Source organism: Gambusia affinis, linkage group LG02 (assembly GCF_019740435.1).
Source record: "Gambusia affinis linkage group LG02, SWU_Gaff_1.0, whole genome shotgun sequence".
NCBI lineage: Eukaryota > Metazoa > Chordata > Actinopteri > Cyprinodontiformes > Poeciliidae > Gambusia > Gambusia affinis.
Window position 1 is genome coordinate 16,495,542 of NC_057869.1, and position 14,331 is coordinate 16,509,872.

Genomic DNA, 14,331 nt, shown 5'->3' on the forward strand with positions numbered 1-14,331 from the left:
AGTTATTCTCAATGAAACCTTCTCATGGATATACATTTGTTCCACAGAAGCAATATTAAATCCTTTCAGATCTGTTAAATAGTATCAAACGTTTTCTCCAGCTCTGTCAAATGCTGCACATGAAACCCAACCTGATGATTACTACAGACCTCTCTCTAGTAATCATACAAGAGCTCACTTTAAAAAAATCTCAATTTCACATTCCTCTTTTTAAAGACTTTATTTTGCAAAGTTCCATAGTGACTATTTTCACTTTTTCTTCTCCACGTCCTGCTCAGCTGCCTCTTTGGCCCTCTTGGCGCGAATGCCGAAGAGACGAGCGTTGGCTCTGGCCATACGCAGGCTGGCAAAGGCCTTGAAGTTCTTCTCATCCTCAGAGATAATGTGGGCCTTCTCCTTCTTGTAGACCTGAAGAAATACAAGTGTGGATGTAAGATATTTCACACAATGTACAAGATTGGCAACCCAGAATGTTTTAAAAAAAAAACAAAAAAAAACAGAGCAGTCATCAGAAAAAGGGTTCAAATGTTTCATCAAAGTAGTACAGAGATTCCGGAGATTTGTCATCAAATGACTGCTGCCATGAAAACGTTGGAATAAGATCACCAGCCAATTATTACGGAGCACGACAGGTCACGTAAAATTTCTTTAAAAAATATGACAACTGGTTTAACTTATGAACATCTATGCAGGAATTGTGACTTACAGTTTTGATGGGCATAACTGGGCCAGAGAGCTGAGTGGCCATCTTCAGTTCCTCCTCCTGGACAGGGGGAAAAAAAAAAAATCAATACATCTTACCATCAGACATTCAACCTTAATTGAGCAAAACCGTACCAATGTAAGTTATTTTAAAGTACTCAAATTACCAGGCTTCCTATTCAGTAGATAGTAAGCCATCTAACCATCTTTATTTTTCAGGTTTGTTTACTCAGCAGGAACAGACACTTACAGAGCTGTCTCCCTTCTTAGGTGCAGATGCCTTTCTGGGGAACAGGATGAGTTTGGAGCGGTACTCCTTCAGGCGCTGCACGTTGGCCTGAAGAGATTCTGTGGATCTGTTGCGGCGCCGGGGGTCCACAGCGATGCCGATGGTGCGGGCTGTCTTTTTGTGGATTCCAGCAGCCTGCAGAAAAAAACAGCACATTGACAAGTTGAACATCTAAAGCACGTCATCCTAATAGTGCTCAGATAAAGCCTTTTTATTTTTGCAGCCATCAGAATAGGGTTCAGCATTTTCATCAAGAAAATACAGAGATTCCGGAGATGTGTCATCATCTGACTGCAGGAATACGTAAACACAAATAATCTTGATGCATTTGATCACAAATGACAGTCATAAACATCCTTTATTTTGCCTCAAGTAAAATAAAAGAAGGAAAGAGCAAACAGTGCTCTTTTAACCGTGGTCAAAGAACTACAGGGGGGAAAAAATGGCGTAAATTGTCAACATCATGCCTGTGCTGCATTTTTCTTATTCCAGCATCGATTAATAATGATTCACAGTGAGAGGTTGGGTCTGTTCTTTCTCTGTCTACAGAAACAATAGTAGTTTGGACATGAAGGTGAGACAAACCTGTTTCAGGACATCCTGCCTCAGCATGTGAACACATTTCATACTGACCACCATAACTACTGACGATTTGGGTCGTTTATATTCACGATAAATGGATTGTTCCATTACGTAAAACACTTAACATCTATTACTATAAAGAGTATGAAGTGCTGATTTAAACTTGAACTTTTTTTTAAATTTTGATTTATTGAAACAAGCAACTGAAGTGCAGCGTATTGCTGTTTTGCTTAAACATCTTTGTTCAAACAGTCAAAGATTTGTTTTCTCAAAGGTTTACTTCAGCAGCTGCGAGCTGCATTTTGACTCAGCCATGAGAAACTCACTGCTTCAGGACGATTACAGTCCAAGCTCCAAAAAGAACAACCCAAGACTGGGAACATTTTCAGCTTATAATAGTTGGTTTTATGTTCACGGTACATTTATTGCACTAATGTTCAAGACCTAAAATTTCTCTGCTGAAATCTTTGCATAGTTAAAAACCACAAAAAAATTCAAGTTTAGCTAATTTCCATATAACCATAATCCTTATTACATACAAACAGAAATCTGAATCTCAGGTATGACATTTGGGTTTCATAACTCCAAAGCAAAGTTTGATCCATATCAGTTTGGTGCCAAATCATTTAGTACTTATATTGGATTTCTTATATATATATATATATATATATATATATATATTTATATAACTCAATCTGGATAAGTTACAAAAAGAGAATTAAAAAACTGTAATGAAGTCGAACAATAGGCATGCAAAATAAAGAGAAATCAGTGACCCAATACTCTTGAAAAGTACAGCAACCATGAATACATTTAATGCATTACCTTGAGTTCCTCCAGGGTGAACCCACGTCCGGCACGAACCTTGGTGTGGTACCTAATAGTTGGGCATCTAACCTGTGGTCTCAGGGGTCCAGCAACAGGACGAGGAGCAATGCGGCGGGCTTTGGCCTGGCGAGCCTTTCGCCTGGGGAGAAAAACATTTTTCTTAACTTTAACCAATAAAGCAATCCATTACTGTGTAGACACAGAGCAGGACATAGCTCCTACCCACAATGCAATCCTAAAATATTGCTGTTGTGCAAGCTTTGATTGATAATCCAAAGGTTTACAATATTTAACAGTTTACTATTGTAAGAACTCAGTTACTTTCTAAGATGTTCATATTCTTGCCAATAAAATATATTCCGGGTCTTTCCTCCTCTCCATTATGTGAATAAGATAAAACATAAGAACCTTAATCTGTCTTAATATTTTCGGGAAAGATTAAACAACTGATGTGAGAACAGCAGCACCACTCAAGCACATATGTTGATTTTTCTACTAAACAAGATGATAAAGTATCTTCATTTTGGAAAATGTAAGGCAAAAGCTGCAGTTCTCTCACCAAAGATGTTACAACCAAGCAAGATTAAGATCTCAGACAAATTAAATTTATATGAGCATTGTATTTTAGGTTACATTCTACTGAACTGTAATCATTGGGTTATTGCTACTCGTCCACAAATCAGTGGATGCTCCATTAGCATGTGTTCGCATCACTGCTCTCACCTGCGGAGCTTCCTGGCAGGTTGGTTGAACCAGGTACGCACTCTTTTCTGCCAGTCTTTGTGGAAATGTGGGTTCAGGATCATTCCATTCCGGCTGGGGGCCATGGTTGGCTAGTTCCCTTCAACACAACGTGGAAAACAAGAAATGAGCGCACAGTAACACCGGCACGCCAATATACGAGGTTAAGTGCTACAGGCTAGCACGTAAACTGAACTACTGAAGCAGTGCCCCATTCCTCTACAATTCTCGGTGACCACACAGTAACTTGGTTAATCACTTTTTAACATATTAGATCTATATAATGTTTATTCCGCGGGTTACCATCTGACATATACGAATTAAAGGCTGAATTATAAGAGCAATGCTAACAGCTACCGTTTGACCCAGTAGCTTCGCTAAACATGTTGTTTTCAGCAATTCAGCGGGAAAAATTATGACAATAATTATATTACTATAAAGCTGAAAATCCGTACTATTTTATTTTGTAACATAATATTACCGATTCCCTTGGAATATGCAGGATTATGGCAGATTGTTAGAAAATATGGACAGGATAATTTCTCATACCTATGAGGGAGGAAAATGGCCGAAAGGAAAAAGGAAGTTGAAAGGCGGCGCATTGTGGGATATGGAAAAACCAGCCAATGGCAGAGCAGATGATTGATCAAAGAGTAAATGCATTCAAAATAGTTCACCCCACGCACAATTAAACAACTTTACAAACAACGTAAGGTGTAAAATATTAACGTTTATCATATCCTAAAATAAAAAACAGCATTCCTATTTATGTCAACAGATGATTTCAGTTATGAAACGAGATAAACCGAAAAACAGAAGCTTTTGTTTCTTTCTTTCTTACCTGTATAGTACCGAGCCCTCTAGGGGACTCCGTAATATAGAGCTCCTTCCTATCGATAGTTATAGTTAAGAAAGCATTATTCTTCAAAATGACCATGGGAAAATATTAAAGAATACAGAAAATATGTAATCATGACCAGTCCTGTGGGAGGATAATGTTTTAGCCTATCTCCAGTAAGCTGTTTCAAAACATTTTACCTTATGCTCTAAATAACTGCAAATAACGTGAAAGTGTACAAATATTTCGAATGAGCCAGTTAATGAGATGTATAAATATTTCAAAATATTTATATTTTTTAAATATTGTATGCTTTCTATGATGCTTTTGACAAACCAAATTGGTGAACTGTCTCTATATTAAAATATTTATTTTCTTATTTTTTATCAACACCTATATGAAACTTTGGAGAAATTTACTAAAATACTATGAAGTGAAGATTTATTGTTTTTATACTAGATGTAGAACTACTTCTCCATAGACTCTGGTAAACTTCTGTATTCAAATTTCTTTGGAGAACAGAAGCAATATTCAAACCCTAAATTGATTATTGGTTAGCAAATAACCTGTCAGTAAAATTCTCTAAGATGATGGCCCCTGGCTTTATCAAGATCACTACAATAACAGCCAGGTATCATCTGACAAAACCTGACGTTTAATATGAAAAGAAAATACCCAATGCATGGTATATTGACCAGTAATAAAAAAAAAAGACAACCTTTTCAACCGTCAAGCTTATGTGTGATGTTGGCCTAACTTTGCATGGAACACTGATCGTGTAGCTTTAAGTCTCTTTCATTGCTATACAGGCTCCACTGTGGCTAAGCAAACCAATATTCTCTGTATTAGGATGGATCAAATGTTTGAATACTGGGATTCTCTGGAAAGAAAAATTCTAACGGTGCAGGAGAAACAACAAAAAATAAAAATTTTTGTTTCACTGAAAAGCCTTTGACTAGAAGTAGGTGTCACAATCAGACAATTTCTCAACCTCATCTTCTGGTTATTTAACCTTGAAACTTCTCAAAAAATCTTGATACACTCTGAGTGACAGTATATCCTTTAATTATTTTTATTTTCTTTTTGCTAGATGTTGCATATCGCCATTTTCTGAAATAATGGCAAAACAAAATTTTCACAAAAAGCTTTTTTTTCCCCGCCTAAATCATCTGTTGACAATAAAAAGGGGCTGATTTTTATTATTATTATTTCCAAAATCACTTTTGACAATGACACAGGCTATTATTTCAAGAAGGTGATGATGTGAAAAAATATTCTTTATCATGCACAGTGATCATGGACACTAGACTGTACTGTATCCATCATCCATTGTTAGCACCTTGCTAAAAATGTGCAGCAAACCTTCAAATAAATTATTGACAAATTTGCGGTCTATAAAAAAAAATCCAAGATTAGGAACTTTTAATTACATAAAATTTCTTCACAGAAAATAATGTGTACCACAGTAACTGGCATTTGTTTCTTATTATTGTCTCAGTTAGTCTTCCTACATTTACCTGAGTTACCCTGAAGTGCTCTTCAGCATACTTTTAGGTCCTTTCTTTTGCACCAACCCCACAATTTTTCTTGTAGCATTTAGCTACTAGGAATGACTAACTAACTAGCATGGAGGTGACTTTGAGACTCCGACATGTCACGCCTTGCTGCAGTGCTCTTACTGAGGTTTGCACTTTTTCTTTCCTCTCACTGTTCCTCTCCCAGTGTTTATTCAACCTTCTCCGGGTTGTAGGTAGTTTTTTTGTAATTCTTTATTTTTGATCTGATTGTAGATATTAAGACAATGCTTTTCTTCCACTGAATAAAACTACTCAAAATAAGGGTTTCACTTTATTAAAACGTTCCAGTATTAGGTTAGTTCATAAAGAAGCAAAGTATAAAGTCTACAGTTTTTCATAGTAACCAGTGATGTCAATAACTGTGGTGGGTATGTTCTGCATTTATAACAGGAATTTACATAGACAGGTTGTTTTAACAAATACAGAGCAGCCCAGTTGACAGAATGTGAGTAAACTAAAACTATGGAAGTATAAAGTTTGTTTATAGCATAACATCTGTAATTTGAAATGTTTGAACTCTTTTGTTTTTTTTAAGACAGTAATTAAAATCATTAACTTAAAGCACTCACTGCAGCTTTTGTCAATGGGTTTAACATCCCAGTTGGGTTAATTATTGATCAACTATCTTCAGCAATCTCAGCCTATCTACAACAAAGGGGAAAGGTCAAGGTGCATGGAACTAAAATTAGGACAAGCAGACGGTATGACCTGTCACCATCCGTACAGCTGCGACAGGATGTGAGCATGTGCGACATATCATAAAGATATACTGTGCCTTCTTGAAACATACAATGCAACAGATTTCAGGCAGATTAAATCAAACTTAAAGACTTCTCAGTGTTTTAATAAATGAATTAAAAACTGAATTCCCCAGCGTTTCAATACATCTATGCACTATTTCAAAACAGAGCAAAGTTCTAGGAAGAAGATCCAATAATACGTAGCATAAAAGCCCTTTAGATTCACCGGTGAATTAAAAAACAAATCCCCACTTTCTACATGAAAAATGTTGCTGGGTATTTAAAAATTTGCAGCACACTATAAAGTGTTCATAACATAAATAGATACCGTAAAGAATGTTGCAGGTCACTGCCAATGTTAGTAACCCAGTCTGCTAATATTTGACTACAGCTACATAACAAATAATCACAATAAATTTGTTGTCTTATTCTTCGAGCGACTTAATAAATTTATCATAAGCAGGTTGGTCCATGAGCTTATCGAGTTCTTCAGGCCGTTCAATGGTCATCTTGATTAGCCATCCTGAAAAATAAAAAGGAAATCTTGAAAGTAAAACTTGGACATAGCTCTATTTTGGCAGCTTTTCAACTGCACTGGTGACAAAAGCAGCAGGAAAGGTTTATAGGAACGACGACAAAAATCTATGATGAGCAACATTGAGACTTACCGTCTGCGTAGCAGGATTTATTCACGAGTCCTGCATTTTCGGCCAGCTCCGTGTTGATTGCTGTCACTTCCCCTGTCAATGGTGAGTACAGCTCACTGGCAGCCTTTACACTTTCCAAGACACCAAACTCATCTGCAGCAGAAATAGACACAACACAAACGATTACATTTATTGCACAGCTATAAACACGTACTACGGTGTAGGATATTCCTTGATCTTACCCAGCTGTTCAAGTTTTTGGCCAACCTCAGGCAGTCCACAGTAAACCAGATCACCTAAGGCTTCCTGAAGTCATCAAATAATAATAATAATTTTATATATGTACCACAAAAACACAGTGCATGTGAAGTATTAAAGTATTGACACGAACAAAGGGATTTACGACAACATCTCCTGTTTAGAGGATTTTTTCTGACAACAAATGACCTCACATTTGGGTGTTGCTCCCAAACAGCATAAGTATAAGCAACGCCAAGTAGTTGGAGTTAGAACATGTTGAAACAAGCTGTTTGCGCCCAAGTTTTAGATGTTGTCTGTTTGGCATCACAAACTGTCTCTGGAGAGCTTATAGATGACCGTTTTTAAGTGAATAACTACAAGGTATCTGAACAATACACATCATAAAAGGATTTCTACTTTTCTATAAACTACGGTAGTTTAAAAGGCTTTTTTCTGCTTTTTCTCAGAAGCTGTGGCTCATTAGCACAGGAAATACTCACCATTAAAAACAATCATGCCTCAACTGCTTCATTCAGGTTTAGGATAATAAAATTCTGCTTTTTTTTTTTTTTTTTTTTTTTATTTTTTTAATATATATTTATTAGATTTTCAGAATATAACATACATAAATCATACATGAGAGTATAAGTAAATATATATGCACATATACACGCAGACTTACATATCCATGTAGATACGGTATGTAACAAAATTCTGTATGAAAGCAGTATACTCTTATCAATCCAGTAACAAAAATATGAGAGAAAAAAAACAACAACAAAAAAAAAACTAAAACAAACAAACAAAAAAAAACAAACAAAAAAAAAAAACAAATATTATAACAGCAAGTCAGGTTACACTGCATTGAGTACTATCTACAGTTAAGGAATGGTATTACCTGTCTATAAGGGCATAGGTGGCACATTAAGAAGCTGAGCGAGTGTCTAGGTCGACCCTGGATCGGGAAAGATAATCCAAAACTGGACGCCAGATACTACCAAACCTATCAGAGGAACCCACAACATCATATCGTAGCCTCTCCAAATGAAGAATCTCCGTGAAGTCGCTCAACCACATTTTAAATTGAGGAACCTTGTCAGTTTTCCAGAGTCTCAATATTACTTTTTTGGCTATTACCATTCCATACACCACTGTCGTTTGCATAGAAACGCTGCAGGTCCTTAAAGAAGGAGAATGTCCAAACAATGCAATCTGGGGGTCAGGAACCAACGTGCGTCCATAAACCTTAGAAAACAAGTTGAAAATCTCACACCAATAATGAAAGAGCTTGGGGCATGTCCAGAACAAATGAGAAAGGGAGCCATCCGCGGACTTACATTTATCACATTTTGAAGATGTCGAAGGAAATATTCTGTGCAGTTTAACTTTAGAATAGTGGAGTCTATGGAATACCTTGAACTGAATTAACTGGTGTCTTACATTGATAGAGCACGTCCGAATCCTCCGAAGACCCTCCTCCCAGACCTCACTCCCAATCAGCAAACCCAGCTCCTCCTCCCATGCAGCCCTCAAGGAGTTTGTGGTAAAGTTCATTCGTTCTGCAAAGATGTCAACCAAACTCGTGATAAACTTTTTCGATCCTGGAGAGCCCAGCAGAATTTTGCATAATTTATTTTCTTCCGGGAGAGATATGAAATTCGGAATATTAGTTCGAACATAGTTTCTAATTTGCAAGTATCTGAAGAAATCTGTATCTAGAAGGGAAAAACAGCTCTTCAGCATAGCGAATGAAGCAAATTTTTTGTTAATGTACAGATTTTTCAGAGTATTAAGGCCTTTCAAACTCCAGTTTTTAAAGGACATATCTGATAGTGATGGGGGAAAAGCATGGTTGCAGTAAACTGGGGCATGAACTGAGGTCTCCGGCAATTTACAGTGCAGTTTTATTTGCTTCCATATTTTCAAAGAATTTAAAACGATTAAATTATTTACCCCACTAATTGCTGGGGATATCTGTGCTGCAAAAGAAGAGCCGGAAGAGCTGTCAGTAACACCACTTCTTTCAATAGCCACCCATGGGGGGGAATTTGCAGGCAGTTCTTGTGCATCACCTTCCTGCCAGTATACCAAGGCTCTTGCATTTGCTGCCCAATAGTAATGCAGAAAGCAGGGTAATCCCAATCCCCCTATCTTCCTTGGTTTATATAAGTGAGTTTTTGATATTCTATGGGCTTTAAAGCCCCAAACAAAAGGCAGAATTATTGAGTCTAACGATTTAAAAAAGCCTTTGTTAAAAAAAAGGCAAACCCTGAAAAAGATATAAAAATTTAGGTAAGGACACCATTTTAATAGCATTTATCATTATCATCGACAGAGGAAGTGTTCTCCATTTATCAATGTCTTTCCGAAGATTCTCCACTTTTTCCAGAAAATTCAATTTGAAGATTTGTTTAGGGTCCTTTGGCAGAATAACCCCAAGATATTTCAGTTTGTCCGTTATCTTAAATAATAGGTTATCTAAAAAGTCGGGAGTGAGGCTTGCACCTAATGACATAAACTCACTCTTCTGCCAATTAATAGTATAACCTGAAATCTCACCGAATGACCGAATGAGGTCTAGGAGTGCTGGCACTGACCGCTCAGGATGTGATACGAAAACCACCACATCATCAGCATACAATGAAATGTGATGGTCAATGCTTCCCAATTGAATCGGTTTGATTAAGGGGTGTTCTCTAATACTAATGGCGAGGGGTTCCATAGCGACCCTTGAAAAGCAAGCTAAGAGGGCAACCCTGACGGGTTCCCCGGTGTAGCAGAAAGCGCTCTGACTTGTCCTGATTTGTAATGACAGAAGCAGATGGATGAGCATACATTATTTTGATCCAAGACACAAATTTATCACCAAATCCAAACTCCCCAAGTACAGTCAGGATGTAGGGCCACTCCAGTTGGTCAAATGCCTTTTCAGCATCAAGGCAAAGAGCTGCTCCCTTAAACCTACTGTCATATTTATGATACATAATGTTCATTAACCGTCTGACATTAAAAAATGAAAACCTATTAGGAACGAAGCCCGTTTGGTCCGGGTGTACAATAGAGGAAATATGTTTATTTAGCCTATTTGCCAGTACTTTAGCGAAGATTTTAATGTCAGAATTCAATAATGAAATAGGGCGATATGATGAAAGCTCCGTCTCCTCCCTGCCTTCTTTACATATTAAAGTTATATTGGCTTCATACATGGTGGGGGGAAATTTACCTGAGTCAAGAGAATGAGCGAACATCCTCCGAAGGAGAGGGGCAATTCTCCCGGCATATCTTTTATAGAGTTCAGTTCCAAACCCATCAGGTCCTGGGGCCTTGGCCTTGGGGAATGCTTTAATTACATCCAGGATCTCTTCCACAGTGATGTCTGCATTAAGAGCCTCACGAGCAGCTTCACTCATCTTAGGGAGATTTAGATCTTTGAGCCAGTTTGAGATATTTCCTTTTGCCTTAGACATGTATAGTCGTTCATAATATTCCTTAAAGGAGTCATTTATATCTTTTGGATCAGTTATAATTTTTCCTGCTTTGGACTTAATTTTATGTATTGCCCTGTTGGCCTGCGAGCCCCGCAGTTGACGGGCCAATAATCTATGGGGCTTATCACTCAGCTCAAAGTGTTTCTGCTTAATTTTGAACAATTGATCAAGCACCTGTCTGGACAGGATGGTGTTATATTCATATTTTAGAGCAAAAATGTTTTGTAAAGTCAAAGGGTCATTAGAGGACTTGTAGTTAGCTTCTAAGCGTGTTAATTCAGCCTCAATTCCTGTGAGGCGTTCTCGCCTTTTGTTTTTCAGAAACTTTTCGAAAGAAATAATATGGCCTCTGATCACAGCTTTAAATGTTTCCCATAAAGTAGAGTCTGTAACATCTTTTGTATCATTAGTGTCTAGGAATTCAGAAATTTTATCGTCTAGGAATTTACAAAATGTCTCCTCTGATAGCAAGGATTGGTGGAAGCGCCAGAAGTACTGTTGTTTCTTATGATAGAGGTCGAGAGTCAGTGAGACTGGAGAGTGGTCCGAGATTAAAAGTGTATGGTATTTTGAAGATATTACATTAGATATTAATTTAGAATCAAGAAGAAAATAATCTATTCTTGAATAGGATTTATGCATATTTGAAAAGAAGGAATAATCCCTCTCCACCGGATGCTGCAACCTCCAGGCATCAACCAAATTTGTTGAGGTCATAAGGGTGTTCAAAACCGCAGAGGAGGAGGAGGGAGGCTGCCTTGTTCGAGTTGACTTATCCAGGTAGCTGTCTAGCACACAGTTAAAATCCCCTCCCAAAATTAGGTGAGTATCAGCCAGGTCAGGGAGCATATTAAATACCTTCCTAAAGAAGCCTGGGTCATCAAAATTAGGGCCATATACGTTAAGAAGCGTGACATGAAAGGAGTATAAATAGCCTGTTATAAAATTCTGCTTTTATTTACCACTTGGACATCTACGGTTCATCAAGCGTCTGCAGTTAAAATTATCTGCCTCCTTCTCCAGCTTGGCGGTTATCAAAGATTAATCATAAAGCAATGAATTACCCTGATACAGTGGATTTGCTAAGAGCAAAGTGCAGCTCTGGACAGCTTTTGGACAGCCATCGCAAGAAAGTCAGAGCAACGAGAGTCATAAATGAAAGATTAGAAGAATGACTAATTAAAAAGCAGACCTGAGCATAGTTACTGATTCCCACAGTGCCGATTCCACTCTCCACCAGCACCCACTCATGCTTCTCAGTGAACTTGAGGGCTACAGAGAGAAAAATAAATGCATACTAAAAAAGGTTATATGAACTGTGATTCACTAATTAGTCATGCAAGAAAAAGAAAAAAAACCCACTGTGTTGACAAAGAATAAACATTTGTACTATGGACCACAGCCAGACGTCAGGCTCTCAGTTATGCAAGACCATGTGCAGAAAATGAAAATATCAGCTTACTGTGCGCTTCTGCAGGTGCATGGAGTTATGCTTTCAGGAAAAGGGTTCACAAAAGCAAGAATAACTTGTGTTCACAGTCATGCCCAGTGCTGAGTTGGAGCATTGTGCTTCCAGGCTCATGCTGTCACCCAGAGGGAATAACTGTAGTCCAAAGCCTGAGCAATATTCAGAGCTGACGTCAGAAAACGCAGAAAAATACAGTTTTGAACCAGATTTGTGACGATGCAAGATGCCAATGCATGACTAAAGTCATACAAATAACTAACTGCTCCAAATGCTTTTTCTGATCTTAAAACTTGTAAAACGTGGCAGCTGTTGGGTGGATAATCACTCTGTCGATATTTATATTGCACAACTGCAGCAAAACGGGTGACATTTGCTTCAACAGGCTGCTTACTGGTGCACACAGGTTTCATTTAACGCCCCAATCAGGAGCTCGGTTAATAAGATAAAGCACGCAACATGTGGTCAAATTTACAGAAATAAAAAAACAAACATTCAAGTTAAACAGCACATGCCTAGCTGCCCTTCTTGTCTTTTAGTCCTCCATTTCATAACCTACATCGTTATTTATTATTTATTTATTTTTGGAAGCTGGTTATAATGAGGAATCTGTCCTCATGGGGAGTGGAGTTCATCCCCGTGTTCCGTGGTTCTTCTGTTTGGTTTGCATTTCTTCCTCTTTGTTTTTTACCTGTGCACTGGCCCGACGTCGTGCTCAGAGTCCGCGGGGCGCCGCTCCTGCACAGCAGCCGAGTCGCTGAAACTTGCGAGAATTGCGGCAGCCTGGGAGAAAAGTTTACCGAGAGGCACCGCAGCGCTGCTCTCATCGCCATCTTCTCTCACTCTGCAGCAGACAGGCACCGTGCAACTCAGAACAAACACACCAAGATGCACAAACACACTGAACCAAGAGAGCGCCACCATCCCACTGTGGCGAGCTACTGCGTGGACAATGGTGGTGGAGAAGCAGAGGAAGGGGTGAAAGGTGGGACGCAAAGGTCAATCAATACAAAGAAAAAAAATGTCTTCCAGTTATTGTCGCTATTATTTCATTTATTCATTTAGTTTATTAATTAAAACTAATTAATAAACTATTGCAGCATCAAAAGTCATTCATTTGATGCTGCAATAACATTTATGTTCTAGGCAATGACAAATAAAATTTCTGTTATTTGTAGTGTCATCATCCATGTTGAAAGTGTCCTTCCATAAACTCACTGAAGACCAAGAAACCTTTCCAAGCAAAGCCTGCTGATACCTACGGCACATTTCTCCATATTATAAAAGATTTGGATTGTTTGCACCACCACAATCAAATTAGACAGCAAGTTCTACATCTTACAGCAGAACTTTGAAACTAAAGGTTTTGTGTGGTTAAGAAAAACTGATGAATGGAAATCAGTTGTAATTTCCAGTGAATAATGTAGATAAATTGTATAATTCAATTATATTTATGTTTTATTAGGCCCGAGCAGCAAAGCGCTGCGAAGGCCTATTGTATCTGTATTTAGGCCCGAGCAGCAAAGCGCTGCGAAGGCCTATTGTTTTTGTACTGTTTATTATTAGGCCCGAGCAGCAAAGCGCTGCGAAGGCCTATTGTTTTTGTACTGTTTATTATTAGGCCCGAGCAGCAAAGCGCTGCGAAGGCCTATTGTATCTGTATTGTTTATTAGGCCCGAGCAGCAAAGCGCTGCGAAGGCCTATTGTATCTGTACTGTTTCTTATTATTATTATTATTATTCTTTATTATTCTTCCACCCAAATGAATTGCCTTTTTGGAGGCTTTAACATATTCAAAAACTCACCAAATTTGGCGGACGCATAGAGACTGTTTAAAATTTATGTATTTTAAGGTCGTTGCAAAAATCGCAACAAAAATGGCTCAACAGCGCCACCTAGAAATTTTCAAAAGACCCTTTTCTATTCACTTACTTTGTCGTAGAGACTTGAAATTTGGTACAGTTGTAGAGCTCCCCAAGACGCTCAGAATTTACAATTATTGTCATAGTGCAAGTATCACAAGAAGTCGGCCATTTTGGATTAAAGGTCCGATTTTTACCCGATTTTTGCCGTTTACAGCCTTTGTATTTGATCGAACTCCTCCTAGGGATTTCGATTGATCGGCTTCAAACTCAGTCAGTCTGATCATAAGGCATGGGCGATTCAAAGTTATCAAAACGGTGAGTTTTTGAGT

General features: G+C 38.1%; 2 protein-coding genes and 2 non-coding genes across 5 annotated transcripts; all 4 read right to left on the reverse strand.

Annotated features, from left to right (window-relative positions):
- Positions 1-205: 205 nt before the first annotated feature.
- rpl13 (ribosomal protein L13) lies at positions 206-3,775 on the reverse strand. 2 transcript variants are annotated; one of them, XM_044141777.1, is made up of 6 exons: positions 3,692-3,775; positions 3,125-3,242; positions 2,399-2,540; positions 953-1,126; positions 707-763; positions 206-408 (listed from the first exon to the last, which is right to left on the reverse strand). In XM_044141777.1, exons 2-6 carry the CDS (start codon positions 3,226-3,228, stop codon positions 250-252), a joined length of 636 nt encoding a protein of 211 aa, XP_043997712.1. In that variant the 5' UTR covers positions 3,229-3,242; positions 3,692-3,775; the 3' UTR covers positions 206-249. The 2 variants fall into 2 exon arrangements, with proteins under 2 accessions (XP_043997712.1, XP_043997721.1); XM_044141786.1 differs by having other exon boundaries at positions 3,624-3,694.
- Positions 490-569, reverse strand: LOC122825333. Its single transcript, XR_006369617.1, has one exon. It is a non-coding gene; the product is annotated as a small nucleolar RNA MBII-202 (small nucleolar RNA).
- LOC122825341 lies at positions 1,191-1,277 on the reverse strand. Its single transcript, XR_006369621.1, has one exon. It is a non-coding gene; the product is annotated as a small nucleolar RNA MBII-202 (small nucleolar RNA).
- Positions 3,776-6,385: 2,610 nt separating the features above from the next.
- On the reverse strand, positions 6,386-13,127 carry gcshb (glycine cleavage system protein H (aminomethyl carrier), b). Its single transcript, XM_044135531.1, has 5 exons — positions 12,829-13,127; positions 11,865-11,944; positions 7,187-7,250; positions 6,966-7,097; positions 6,386-6,820 (listed from the first exon to the last, which is right to left on the reverse strand). The coding sequence occupies exons 1-5, from the start codon at positions 12,968-12,970 to the stop codon at positions 6,723-6,725; spliced, it is 516 nt and encodes a 171-aa protein (XP_043991466.1). The 5' UTR covers positions 12,971-13,127; the 3' UTR covers positions 6,386-6,722.
- Positions 13,128-14,331: the final 1,204 nt, after the last annotated feature.